This window comes from Dicentrarchus labrax, unplaced genomic scaffold (genome assembly GCF_905237075.1).
Source record: "Dicentrarchus labrax unplaced genomic scaffold, dlabrax2021, whole genome shotgun sequence".
Lineage (NCBI taxonomy): Eukaryota > Metazoa > Chordata > Actinopteri > Moronidae > Dicentrarchus > Dicentrarchus labrax.
Genome location: NW_026136714.1, coordinates 3,125,376 through 3,138,946, shown reverse-complemented (window position 1 = coordinate 3,138,946; position 13,571 = coordinate 3,125,376). Strand labels below are relative to the sequence as shown.

Here is a 13,571-nt window from a genome sequence, read left to right as displayed (position 1 = left end):
GATTCTTGGCTAAATCCAGCTTTTTATAATTAGCAGGGGCGGATCTAAAGAAATATAATTGGTGCATGGAGACTTTAAGGGGGAGGCAGAAATATATGCTGATTCAATTGCAAACAAACACATAATAGTAGTAATAGTATAAACATATAGTGGCACATTAATAAAGCATATAATAGAAATATTTAAAGGTGGCATTATCAATACAGTGTTTTATCTTCAGACATTTTTCCAAATACAAGTCTTATTTCATTGAAGTTAGTCTGAAATGTGGTAAGTTTCACAGCATTCGACACCAAACTGGGGTGGTCAGGCCTTTTTTAGCCACCTCCCTAGATCTGCCTCTGTAAGATAAGGCTTATCAAACCCCAAATAATGAACCCTCTCAGGACAACTACATTGTGGATGTGATGGTTGGTTGTCACAGTTACAGTCTCTGTGATACCACATCCCAAATTCAATCTATTGAAAAAGTGAGACAAATTCATTTTCTATTTAGGTATGACGTTGTTATAAAGGTTTGATTCACAAATCCTTCTGTGTGCAATGTCATCCCACACATAAATTGTTTTTAAAGGAACCAATATAAATTTAAATATACTTCCCATTCATTCATTCTGAAAAAACATATAACTATAAGTGTAACTAATTACTGTTGTTGTAACTAGTCCAACACTGTCCAAAAGTGAAGGACAAATTCTCCATTTGTGTGTACACACACTGTATATGTAAGTATGTGTCTCAGTATGTAAACAGAGTTGTTTTGCTTGGATGTGCATGGGTGCTTTGTACATGTATGGTAACTGGACTGCACTTATAGCATTCACACACAGATGGCAGCAAAGAGAGCAATTTGGAGTCCAGTGTCCTGCTCAAGGGTACTTTAGTACAGGAGGAGCCGGTGACCCACTCCGTCTCCTGGGTCACAGCCGCCCCCATAACTGTACAAATGCCTCTTGTGTATGTGAGTGTTCATTATGCTTGGATGTGAAAGTGATTAAATAAGTGTGTGCACTGTGTGTGTATCTGTGTAAGCGCTGAAGAGCAGAGGAGGAAGAGGCCGTTAACGTGGGTGTGACTGTTTTCTTGAGAGAGATGTTTGTATTTACTGTCTGCAGCCTCATATAACTTCCAACCCTTTCTGCACATCTGGCAACAACATCTGTCATTTCTCACCAGTCGGTCAGAATTTCTTTTTCACGTCTACTGTGCCAGCTTTTTTTAACCTCAGTCACACCCAATGACAAAGAGAGAGAGAGAGAGAGAGAGAGAGAGAGAGAGAGAGAGAGAGAGAGAGAGAGAGAGAGAGAGGGTGACAGATAAATGGGCTGCACACATCAGTGAAACAAATTATAGGGTGACGTTCGCATGGGGGGCGACAGATTACTGACACTCTCTCACACACACACACACACACACACACACACACACACACACACACACACACACACACATAAAACATGTGATTCAGGATGTCTGCAGTTGTTCCAGGTCATATTTGGAGTGTGTTGATCCTCCTCTCATCTGTCACTGCATTGGTTATGAAGTCCTCTCTGGTTCACTGGCTGGATTTAGACGGCTCGGTAGAAACTTTGAGTTTGAACACTTAAAGGATCCGATGTTTTTCTCTCACCCAGTATGCCTTTTGCGTAATTCCTCCATTGTACTTCAGACTTGTGTCCAGACAATGTGATCTCTGTCAGAGGAACACCACATGAGCCCACCTCAGCTGTCTGAGCAGCTGTTGCTGTGACGACATCTGTGTACTCACTCTGCCCAGGAACCCCCAACAGGATTGTGAGAAAACACATTGTTTCTGAAACACACACACAGTGTGAGTGCTGGATGTACAACGATTCCCAACCTTCTCGGGGGGCCGCAAGGACTACTTGATTTTATATTCAGAAGGCCTATGTATCAGAAATGGTTATTTTTAAAGATTATTATTTAAGATATTAACAGAATGAGAGCACAGTGAAGAACGGAGCACAAGCTATATTCACAGAGCTTTCACTCTGTCAAGTTAATAGAACAATGTGAAGAAAAACTGAATGTCAAAAAAGCCAATGAAGTATATGTTATACAGACAGAGAATTGTATAAAAAGTTCATTAAAAAAATCAGGAAAACTCATCTCTGGTGCAAAATTCACAGGAAATAATCGTCTCAAAATGAATTCAAACTGCTCATTTTACACAAACTTCCTGCAGTTTTTGTGTTCACTATTTGGGTTCATTGTAAATATCCATAAAATATGTCACTTAATCAGTTTACTCATTGATAGAAAACAGGTCTTTAAGGAAAAAGGTTGGGCGCCCTTGGCCTAGATAGGAGTGGAACAGGATCGCTTTCTTCCAGGGTGCGGGGGATTAATACTTCCTGTGTGACCCAGACGAGGTTTGGACAAGATTCTCTGGAGCGAGGTTTACAGCCTGTGCTGCCAGCGCTCCGTATTAACATGAGGATGCTAAAGAGGCCGGGTTAGCCAGGGTAAGGTGTTAGAGGGTAATGTGTACCCTGGCATGTAGCTCATACACTATTCCTGTCCTGACTGAAATTAATTCACTCATAACTGTCTTGTGCTGATTCATCACTTACTTTATATACCTTAAAAATGGGGAATGTTTTAGTTTCACTATTATTTAATTGGCTAAAAGTTAGTCCAATGAGAGAATGTGTAAGTATGGCTATTCTGTTCATACACTCATCTGTGTTAATCTATATATATTATAAGATATAGAAAAACTAGATCTTCTCAGACACGGATGCCTGAGACTGCATCTTATCAAATGCAGGTCAGAGCCTGATGTGTATCGGTTTGTCGAGGGGTGCTTGACACCACAAGAACCACTGTGCTACGGTATAATAAACCTACTGACCCCATTTAATGTTCCCCTCCTGGTCTGACAGGATTAACTGCACAAGAAAGGCTATAAAAATGTGTAATACTAGTTGAAATAACACTTTGAAATAGGCAAACAACACTCACACGATATCGAAGAAGTGAGAGAAAATGGCGAGCTGTGAAAGTCAACACACAACAAAGCTTTGGTAATGTCTCTCTGTACAGTTTTATTTACATGATACTATTCTGTCGTAATGCTGGATAGCAAGATTATATGTAATACATAAATATCAACACAGTTTGTTGTTTTTTCATTTTTTGTACAAATTTGCATATAACTAAGAATCAGAAAGGAAAAACTCAAACGGATACATACAGCTGGCTTTTAAATGAAAAACACATCCTTACAGGGGGAGAAAAAATAGGGAGAGGGGGGTTAACACAAGTCACAAACATACATGGTTTCAATGTGTCAGGCAGCCATGAAAACACACACATGCACCCGCACAAATACACACACACACACCCACACACACACTCACCCACACACACTTCTCTACGGTGCTCTAAAGCAGACACACAGACCAATAGCTGTTAGACAGATGAGAAGTTACATCTAATCTTGGTATCTATTATTTTTCATAAATCTAGCTCTGGCATGCTCCTGTAGTTCTGTAAACATGTGCTGATAAACCGGGTAGCTCCACAGACAAAAAGGTGTTGGGGGGGGGGACAACACACACACACACAAACACACTGATTCACATTCACACTGCTCACATGAACGTTCTGTTAGCGCATTTAAAAACAAAAACAAAATCATGGTTCACATACCCCTAATTCCACAAATGCACTGAATACATGCGCTAACATCAGTACGACATCGATGGAAGAGAGAGAGAGAGAAAAAAAAAGCTAATAAAATATAACAGATAATTGTCTCTCAGCAAAATAAAATGAAACCCTAAGTTGAGTGATGCCAAAGATTTCTGAAACACTAAAAAAAAAAATGCAGATGAAGAGTAACTCGTGCATTTATCCCATTCATTCATTCATGCCCCTACAATATTGTTGCTTAGATTCACCTACCAGGCCTGCCAGGGAAAGGGTGCCGTCCTTCCTCTCAGGCCACACATCGGTACACACAGCCCTACACCAGGCGTCTGTGATTACAATATGAGCACAGACCAGTTTGGGGGTGGGGTGGGGTTGGGGGGGGGGGGGGACTCCTTTACCCATTATGTCCATTGAAAATGTTTAGATTCAGTGAAACGCGGAGTTATTCGTTTGTCCCTGTCTAGCGTGATACCTCCAGCCATAATGGAACAGCCTTATCACAATCAAACCGATCAAAGTCAACACAGACATGCTGATCAGAGGGTCACTGAGGCTGACTATCAAGATGATCCATTGTTCTGCTGGGGTCAAAGCTGATGAAAACAAAAAAAGTAAAAAGGGAAGACAACAAAGCTTAACACAGCAGCTGTGAGGTAGGTAAAGCTAGGAAAGACAGAGACAAGGTAACAAAGCCCCTTGTGCACGGTGGGGGACAGTTGTACGGTTCTCCAAACGCTGACTGACTCCAGTACCAATGGAGCACAGAACAAGAAGTTCAAAAAGGTTAAGGGACACAACTCGTGTGGACTGTTACACTGTGTAGTCTGAATGTTTTAAAAAGACCCGCCGGTGTCTGACACTGGACAGAGTCTGAGTAAAATGGTTGTCTATGGTTTGGCACAAAATGGCGCCTGGTTTTAGGGTGAGAGGAGCACAGCGTATCCTGGACAGTTAGCCTGGGCTGCTTTTAATAAGACAATACATATTCTTAGAAAAAAAAAAAAAAAAGGACTGAACAGCGGCAAAGTCACACCACAGATAATAGGATAAAACAAACTAATGAATTAATCAAAAAAAAAAAAGGAGAAAAGTGATCATTCATGCATCTCCCTCAGACAGGATCTTTTCGTTTTTTCTTCTTTTTTTTCCCTCCATCATTTTCTTGAGGTTGTTATTTTGTAAATCAAGTCCTTTCAATCCTCACTTAGCCACTCATGCCAGTGCTCATTTCAAAAGGTTCACACTCATACTCCAGTCTTTGTCAAAAGGTGTTGTCATCGTTGCCGCCGCTGCTATTGTTGTTGTTGTTGTTGTTGTTATTTTTGTCACATCTATATTCTCTGGATCTTGTCGGCCACCACCACGGGGTTCTCCTTACGGATCTTGGCGGCAGCCTCGGCTTTGTAATCATAGGGACAGTTGTGCTTGTCGGAATATCGGTGGATGCCACAGAACAGGTTGCCACAGCGACAGTCAAACCCTGGGAGCATAAAAAAGGTCAGAGGTCAGAGCTAGAACACAAGAGGTGGAAAGAAAGAACCCTTTGTCTTTCCATGGAGGACCAGTAAAACAACTTACCCTTCCACAGTGTCGCCCCTTTGTGCTCTGTGCTCTGATAACTGTTGAGCAAACCTCGGTCAACTGTACTTATATGTGCTATGTTGAAAAGACAACCAAATTCTGAAGATGGTTAAAAAGATAAAAGCGACACATAGTCACATCTTAAGTTACCAAACGCTAACCAACTAACTTAAGATGTGTGTATATGTCGCTCTGACTGTCGTTTGAACATAGCCTAGCACGTAGCATATCTAAGCACAGCGAAGGTTTAAAGGTTTCTGACCGAGGCTTGCTCCACTGTTATCGGAGCGCAGAGCAAAAAGGGGGCAGGACTTAGGAAGGATCACAACCTGAATCACTGATGCCGCCCTGCTCACCTGTAAGGCCCACCCTTTTGCGGCACATGAAGCACCTATTCTTCTTGGGTTTGGGGGTGTCACCCTTGCTATCCTCACTGCTGGAAGAAGCTACAGGAGTAGGGCTAGAAGCAGCAGGCTGGTTTACAACTGGAAAGAAAACAGAAACACATTAGTCATGCTAGGTTTAATTAGCCATTATCTGATTTACAAGAGCATTTGGATTAATGAGTTCTGTTCATAGTTCCATAAAACACGCAAACAACAACTGAAATTGTGTACTTTTGTCCCAAATGATAGTAATTAGTATGTTCCTTATCTCTAAATTGCTCCTGTTGTTTTTGGCAGAAAATAGCGCTCTACTCTGAGAAAGCCTCTGGCAGGCAGCACCGAGTCTGAGAATGCCCTCCGGTGTAGAGGTATTTTTAAAACAGGTTTATTTTTAGACCTCCTCTCTCTTTCTCGGAGGCTGTAAGTAAAACCAACAGTTGGGTTTAGGGGTACGCAGCGAAGCATCAAAAATAAACTGTGGCTACGGTGGGTCCTATAAGGCGATGTTTGCCTTAAAAGAAAGTCTGCATGTATGTGCGGTCACCTGCATGTTCCCAATGCTTGTGCTTATGTCTGTTACTACAAGTGTGTTTATGTGGCGTCTGTGTTTTTTTTTTTTTTTTTACCAGGCTCTAGGGGTTCTGGTTTGTCCTCTCTCGAGATGCTCATCTCTGTCATTTGTTGAGTCACAGGAAGAGATCCTTGAATATTTCTGAAGGTTAAATATAAAAAAAAAATTAAAAAGGGAGCAGTCAGCCAGCAAGTTCACACACATTCTCCAATTTTAAAAAGAAAGCCCACCAACTATCTCGTCAACTGTCAAACACGACCAATACTGACCTAGACATGTCTGGCGAGGAGGCAGGGGAGGCATCAACCTTAGCTAGACTTGCTTCTAGTCTCTGGATGGCCGAGGCCTCTGAGGTAGGACTAGCAGCTGAGCCTGGATGAGAGCAGAGTGAATTTAATTAGACAAAACTCAAACATTATCAATACAATCATAGGTGAATTCAGTGAAAAACACTCTAAACACTGCATTACTAACTAATTATTAATTTAAAAGCTCTTCAGACTTGATAGAAGTTATTTTTCCTTCACAAAGCTGTATTCAACAACATCTTTCTTTGCTTTTTTCTAATGTGTTTGGTCTTGTTTGAAACAGCTTCAAGAAAGGAAAAAAAAGGCCACCGGTGTCACATTGTGGGAGAAACTTCAATGTTTGACCTTAGAAATGTCTGAAGGAGTAAAAACACCCACATAACCTTGAAGACTGTAATGAAGAAAACAGCTGTCTTTCATTACACAGAGTGGAAAAACAGAGACGGGGGGGGACAGGGAGGGAAAGAAAGAGAGCTGGGAAAACACACCGAGTGGCTTACAACTGGTTGTATTTCAAAACAATGTCTACACTTCCTGTAGTCACTCCTTATCTCTAGCTGTAAATGTATAGGGTGAGGCACATCCATATGTTTACATTATGAACGTCTGAAATCAATTTGGACTGAAATGTTGTTTCCACTTTTTCTAAAAAAAAGACAGAATCTGTTGTTCATTTCTTTTGTGTGTGTGTGTGTGTGTGTGTGTGTGTGTGTGAACCGACTTACCCATAGGGCTGAGGGGGCTCATGCGGTCGCTGCTCTGCTGCCGTGTCAGGTGTTCCTTATAGCATACGGAGCACATCCCATTGGTTCTCGGGTTGCCATAGAAACCGCAGCCTGTGGCACAAAGCATGGGCACCGGGCTCTGGTTCGTCTCTTGGGCCATTGCTAACAGAATGAAAGAGAGAGAGAGAGAGAGAGAGGTTTGGTTATTAGACTCGCAGACAGCACCAGAGAAAGAGAGAGAAAGCTTCTGCATGAACACCCCTTAGTGTGAAATACAGAGCTTTAAAAAGTGTTTTCCCATCACAGGACACATTTCCCTGTAAAAAAAAAAAAAAAAAAAGATGCCGCTGTCCAAATTAAATTATCAGGGCGGACAGATAACAGGAGTCATATTATGAAAATGTTTTGAGAATAACATGCCCCTGTCTGTTTAGACTCGACCTTTAGCCTGAATTACAGTAATGACCGTTTCTCCACAGGAAGTCCAGAGAACAAACAACAACTCACTGTTCTGTTCAGCACCTTGGCAGAAGCTGGACTCTGTTCTGTCCCCACAGCTTTATTCACTGTTGTTATCCCCCCTTTTTTCCTCCCTCTACCTCCTCCCCCCTACAAACCCCCTCTTTTCACAGCTTCTGAGAACAGTTGGTTTCGTTCTCCCGAACATTTGACCCACGATCTCTCATTTTCATACCTGCTTCAGAGAGAGAAAACGCCCTCAAAGAAACTTCACAAACTGTGCCTCGAGGCAACTAATGCACCATTATTGTGTGTCATGATTATCATGTGACTAGAAAATGACTATTCTGAACAACTAACGCTACCTCATCAGCCCATTTACTTCCTCCTAACAGAGAGAAGACGAAGTTCTGACTCACCAGCCCGTATCTCGGCCACAAAGAGGAACAAAAAAACACAGACGGTAAAATAATATCCTGTTCTTACTAAAAAGGACGAGATAATGAAAGAAGGAGAACAAAGTAGGCCGTCGGTGTCAGACAGCGTCACCCCCTCCCTTCCCCCATTGCTTCTTGCCTCGCAAGGCATTTCAAAACTCCCCGAGTCATTTCGCTACACGCACACGCCCATAAACAAGCATGTATGTGCGCAACTTGGCCAAACGTGCAGCCCTATGACGTCGTCACCCCCACGCTCTGCTGCAATGCAATACAACAGGAATTGGCGTAACGGAGGCGCTGCCTTTTGACGCAACAGATAGGAAAAAAAACACCTTGATGAATGAACAAACAAAGACACGCAGGAAGTCTTAGATTAGTTGGGTAAGAAGCATCCTGCCTGCTCGTTCCTGTCCTGACTGATTCACAAAATCATCACACCTCTCCCCTCAGCCAACATGGCAACAGCACCATATTTCTCCTGTAAACAACCTTTGGACCTTTTGTGCTGTAACACGGCAGCTGCTCGCTCGCTCACGTCGGCGTGAAGCTCGTACATATTCTGGTCACGGACACAAACAGGCCTGGGCGAGCTTAATGTTCCAGGAGAGGCTGGCAGTTGTTTCAGATCGTCCTGTCAGTTCACTCGAGGTGGCCTGACCTCAACAACAGACTAACGAGTGCTATTAAATTTAGAGCCACCCACCCACCTCTGAACCCTTCCCTCCCCCTCCCCCCTCTCTCTCTAACCCCGCGTGTTATCACTGTCGTGTCAACAAAGGGTTTCCTTGGAAAAGCCCACAAAGACCTTCTCTCCTCTTCACGCGTCACGTGTTCAACTGCTGACTGCTGAGAAATACCAGCCAGGAGGACTGAGCTAGAGGTTGGTAACTCCCATGTGGCTCCAGAGGAATTTTTCTTTACACGTGATAGTCAGTATCTTTCTCTTTAAACCCAGAAACACCAGTTTATTTACGCAGACTGCTACGTATGCTCTTGGTGAAGGTCTTTGAGCAGCTCATCAGTAGGAATATTAAAACAAAAAACCACGTCACATCTGCCAACAAGAACAACATATAAAGATACAAACAAAAGGCCTTGAAGAGAGGCCCATAGCAGCTTACAGATTAACCGTGACTGTTGACTTTCTGACACAAAGGAACAATGGACAATGTGGCTCAGCTGTCACATTTGGGCACCAGCTGTCAGACAAACAGCAGGGCATGTTAACCTAACCTTTACCGAGACCTACCACGAAACCGGAGTGAGATTGGAGGTTAATAAAATGAATGAATGTACTCTTTAAAATCTGCACCGGCTTTCAAGCGGACACAAATTCATACTTTTAAATGTTTAATGATCAAAAAGGAGGTCATTCGGAGAGAAAAAGCACACAACTATTCAATAAATACTAGTATTAATGGCGGTGTATAATCATGCATACACCTCGATTAATTAATTAATTAACTACATTACTACTTGTATGAGGGGAAAAACAAATACCTGTGCCTTGTCTTGTTCCAATTAGCAGCTGAAATGTTCTTAAAATATGTTTACGGTGTGCTGTAAAACACTACACATCCGACAGGGCAAGTCAGGGGGTTTCCAGCACAGGGCAGATCACCAGTCAGTCATTCACCACCAACTTCCTTTCACAAAAAGCCCAATAACACTCTCACAGCAACAAATTAAAAAAAAACCTGGGCTGACCTCTAAACTGTGTTGTTTGGGGTGGTTTCTAAGCGATTGGAACAACTTAAAGTCGGTCATCTGAAGATCATATGTGTTAAAATCTGTAGCAAAACAAAAAAACAAGAGGGGGAAGAAAGCTCTTCTATCAGTCGCAGGCTTAGCTCATATTTCAGGGCCCTGCTGGGGCTGAAAACTACTGAGTCACACTGAGGGACAGAACAGGAAAAAGCCCAGTGTTTGGTTTTGTTACAAGCAGCAAAATTATTCTCTCTTTGGAGATTAAAAAAAAAGGGGGGGACACAATGCATGCACATAATCACAGGAGGTAAGCAGGAAGGGAAGTAACCCAGTCTAGACAGTGTGGTCTCTGCTCCCTTTGTTTCTTCCTTTGTCTACAATCTCTCTGCTTCCTGTTTTGTAGCTCTTCTTCCTCGCCTTCGTTTTCACTTAACATTTTATCTACGCATTTTTTTTTTTTTTTTTGTTGGCAATGTGCACACAAACCTCGATTATACAATCACTCTTAAGTACTTTAAGAAAACGACTTGGTGCCACATAGCTTCCTAACACCGACTCCCTAACATCTTTGTTTTCTACCTAATGCAGAAACTACAGCAATTTTAATGCATTTTTAAGTTTATTTTAACATTTAACCACCAAAAAAACAAAAGCTTTGTAGTAAATTGAATTGATTTCTCTCGCTCTAACCTTACTTGCCTATTCGGCTTATGAATTTTCTATTTCTAGACAGGAATTAGCTGGCTTTGCTTCCCCCCCATCCCCCAGCTCGGGGCAAATAGAAAAACAGCACCCATGGCAGCAGCTAGCTCCCTCCCTTGTTTTTCCTCCTGAAACCAGACGGAGTCACGTTTTTCTTTTTTTTTTAAAAAAAAGGGGAGCTTGTGAAGGGAAGGAGACAGAGTGGTGTTGACAAGTTAAACGAGCAAATGGGCTAAAGAAAAATGGTGGTGAGGGAGGAAGAAGAAGAAGAGGAGGAGGAGGAAGGTGGGGGAGTTCTTGTTTACCACACAATACCATCACACACACACACACACACAACACACACACACACACAAAACAAACAGCACCTGACCTTTCAATCCACCGTTAAAGGTCGCCATGACCGACCATCAGCTGTTTAAGTTAACAAACACCCCCCTCCTTCTTTTTCGTTGTTTACCTCGGTCAGGTGAGCTCACTTCAAAAGGCATCCTTGTTAAGAAAAAAAAGAGCAATAATCCAAGATCATCACCTGCTGAAAATCGATGAGGTTTTCTCGCGAGAGACGACAGGAAAAGTGGCCGTTTCTGTGTGTGTGTGTGTGTGTGTGTGTGTGTGTGTGTGTAACGAAAAAAGGTCGTTTGTGTCTTCAGGTCCTCCCCAACGGTAACGTCCTTTTGTGTGTGTCTTTTAGTAGTTTGCTGTGTCCCTTCGGTGTCAGACAGCCTTTTTTTTTTTTTTTTTGTCTTTTAGGTGTGTTTAAATTCTTCCCTTCCTCGCCCTCCTACCTCTCTTTCACTCTCTCTCTCTCTCTCTCTCTCTCCGTCTCCCGTTCCTTCTGGATGGATGTTTGTTTCCTTCTTTAGTAAGAGGAGTGGCGGGTGATGTCACGGGCAGAACAACGTGCTGCTATTGGCTGCGGCGCGGAGCCCCCGTCGGGCGCTGTGTACAGTCTGCGAGGCGGCGCATGCGCGTTGCCGGTGTGGCGTTATTACACATCCATTCGTCATCCTCCTACAAGGCCACGAATCTTTGTATTGAGTAATCCACCTAAATGAATGGACAAATGAGTAGTGCTGACATGACATGACACAATTATTTTTTTTTTTTAAATCAATAAATGTATGATTAAGAGGTTAATCACGTGGGGAAGTCTCTTATTTGTGCAAGATTTTCTCATCTGGGGACTATTTTGTTGGTAAAAACAACCTCGCCCCTCCTGCCGACTAGACAGATGATATCTGTCAAGGAGGAACAAAAACAAGTGCAGATTTATAACTTGAAATACATGCTAGCCTGTTTGTTATGGGAGAGCACACACACACACACACACACACACACACACACACACACAAACAAACACTTGTGTTGACATTGAGAGTGTAAACATGTTTTCTGGGAGGTAACAACAGTCAAGCAGTAGGGATGGGTGATACCACGATCAAGTTATACCAGGGCTAGGATCGCAGTGACTAATATTTGTTATAATAAAAGGTGGTTAAAGGAATATCATATCTACAAGGGTGGCATAAAAAAATGCCTTGTCACCCCAGTTTGGTGTCAAATTCTGTCAAATTTAACACACTATTTTACATTAATTACACAAAGTGATAGGCTTAAGTTCATTTCATTTGGAAAAATGTCTGTAGATTTGGAAGTCAAACAATGTATTGATTTCTAGCTGTGATAAAATCAGCTTCTGCCGACCTTTGAAGGCCCTATGCCACCCCATGATCTCTAGATCCACCCCTGCTTCTGAATACTATTTTGTGATTTGCCATACATCCATAAATATGAGGCATTTCTTTTTTACTACTATTACTATATACTATATAAATGTATATATATATAACCTGTATTTAATCAAGTCATCTCAAATTATGTTTATGTGTCCTGCAAGTGATCTATAAGACCAATTATTTTTTCAGTATCGCTCTCATTGACCTCAGTATTGATAGTCAAAAAAGGCCTTAAATTGGTAGCATTGATACTTTAATTCACTCCCACTCGGTGAGGACCCTCATTTACATTGTTCAGCCCTTTAAACCCGAAACAAAATGTTAACTCTCTAACAGCTGTTTGAAGATCCAGCCCAGGTGAAACCGGCTGAAATATCTTCACATTGGAACAATGTCCTCAGTCTGAAAGTCTATAACCTCACAGTGGTCCTCGCAGAGATATATGTACACACACACACACACACACACACACACACACACACACACACACACACACACACACATTGTGTTGACATTGAGAGTGTAAACATGTCCTGTGGGAGGTTACAAAAGATAAGGGGCCTGAACAGCACCAAGAGATCCTCTCAGGATGTACATCTGTTAGAAAATGCTTGTGAAATTCGTTTAGGTCGTCTCCAGTTTCAGTTGATAAACAGGGTTGTACTCCCCCCCCCAGAAGACCCCTTAGGCATTGATTCAGGGGATTTTGGGGGTTTAAAACAGTCTGAGAGGGAGTTTACAGTTACAGTTTTACAATACACACACAAAAAAACAGGGTGAGCTCTTAAGGCTGAATCCAAATTCTTGTCCGTATTTTAGGACAAAAACACGTTAATACAGTTTTTTGGTGGCCAGTCAAATCAAAACTGGATCAAACTGGGGGTGGACTCTGGACTCTTGGCCTCAGTATTTCTTAAAAATCTTGGCTATGGCCCCCGGTGGTAAAGCCAGATCATGATTCTGAAGACATACAGTCACCATGTGGGCTCCTTTTTGTTCTGTCGAGTTTTTACTTTAGCCTGCTGTGTTTTTTACGCCAGATATCATCTACTGGGAATGTTTTTTGTGTAGTATGAAATCACGTTCCTTTCCACTCCCTTGCAGTGTGTCATGTGCGCTGTATAGTTTGCCCTGCAGTCTAACGAGTCCCAACGTATCCCCCCACCAACTACCTTGTCAGCGTAACGTCACACACATCCCCAGGCGCTACAGGCCACACTGGGTAGAAAACAGACACTTAGCGGGGGGGGGTAGGGGGTAGGGCTGTGTGGTGTT

General features: G+C 42.4%; 1 protein-coding gene across 2 annotated transcripts; it reads right to left on the bottom strand.

Moving 5' to 3' along the window:
* Positions 1 to 3,043: 3,043 nt before the first annotated feature.
* zfand5a (zinc finger, AN1-type domain 5a) lies at positions 3,044 to 11,405 on the bottom strand. 2 transcript variants are annotated; one of them, XM_051422146.1, is made up of 6 exons: positions 11,018 to 11,405; positions 7,250 to 7,411; positions 6,486 to 6,588; positions 6,272 to 6,357; positions 5,616 to 5,744; positions 3,044 to 5,158 (listed from the first exon to the last, which is right to left on the bottom strand). In XM_051422146.1, exons 1-6 carry the CDS (start codon positions 11,046 to 11,048, stop codon positions 5,010 to 5,012), a joined length of 660 nt encoding a protein of 219 aa, XP_051278106.1. In that variant the 5' UTR covers positions 11,049 to 11,405; the 3' UTR covers positions 3,044 to 5,009. The 2 variants fall into 2 exon arrangements, with proteins under 2 accessions (XP_051278106.1, XP_051278107.1); XM_051422147.1 differs by having other exon boundaries at positions 11,090 to 11,405.
* Positions 11,406 to 13,571: the final 2,166 nt, after the last annotated feature.

Excerpts from the sequence above, each read along its gene's own strand:
- zfand5a (XM_051422146.1), bottom strand. The coding sequence starts at position 11,048 with ATGCCTTTTGAAGTGAGCTCACCTGACCGAG. Across the intron at positions 7,412-11,017 it reads AGTGAGCTCACCTGACCGAG|CAATGGCCCAAGAGACGAAC; the intron begins GTAAACAACGAA and ends TCATTCTGTTAG. Across the intron at positions 5,745-6,271 it reads ACCAGAACCCCTAGAGCCTG|TTGTAAACCAGCCTGCTGCT; the intron begins GTAAAAAAAAAA and ends TTTTCTTTCCAG.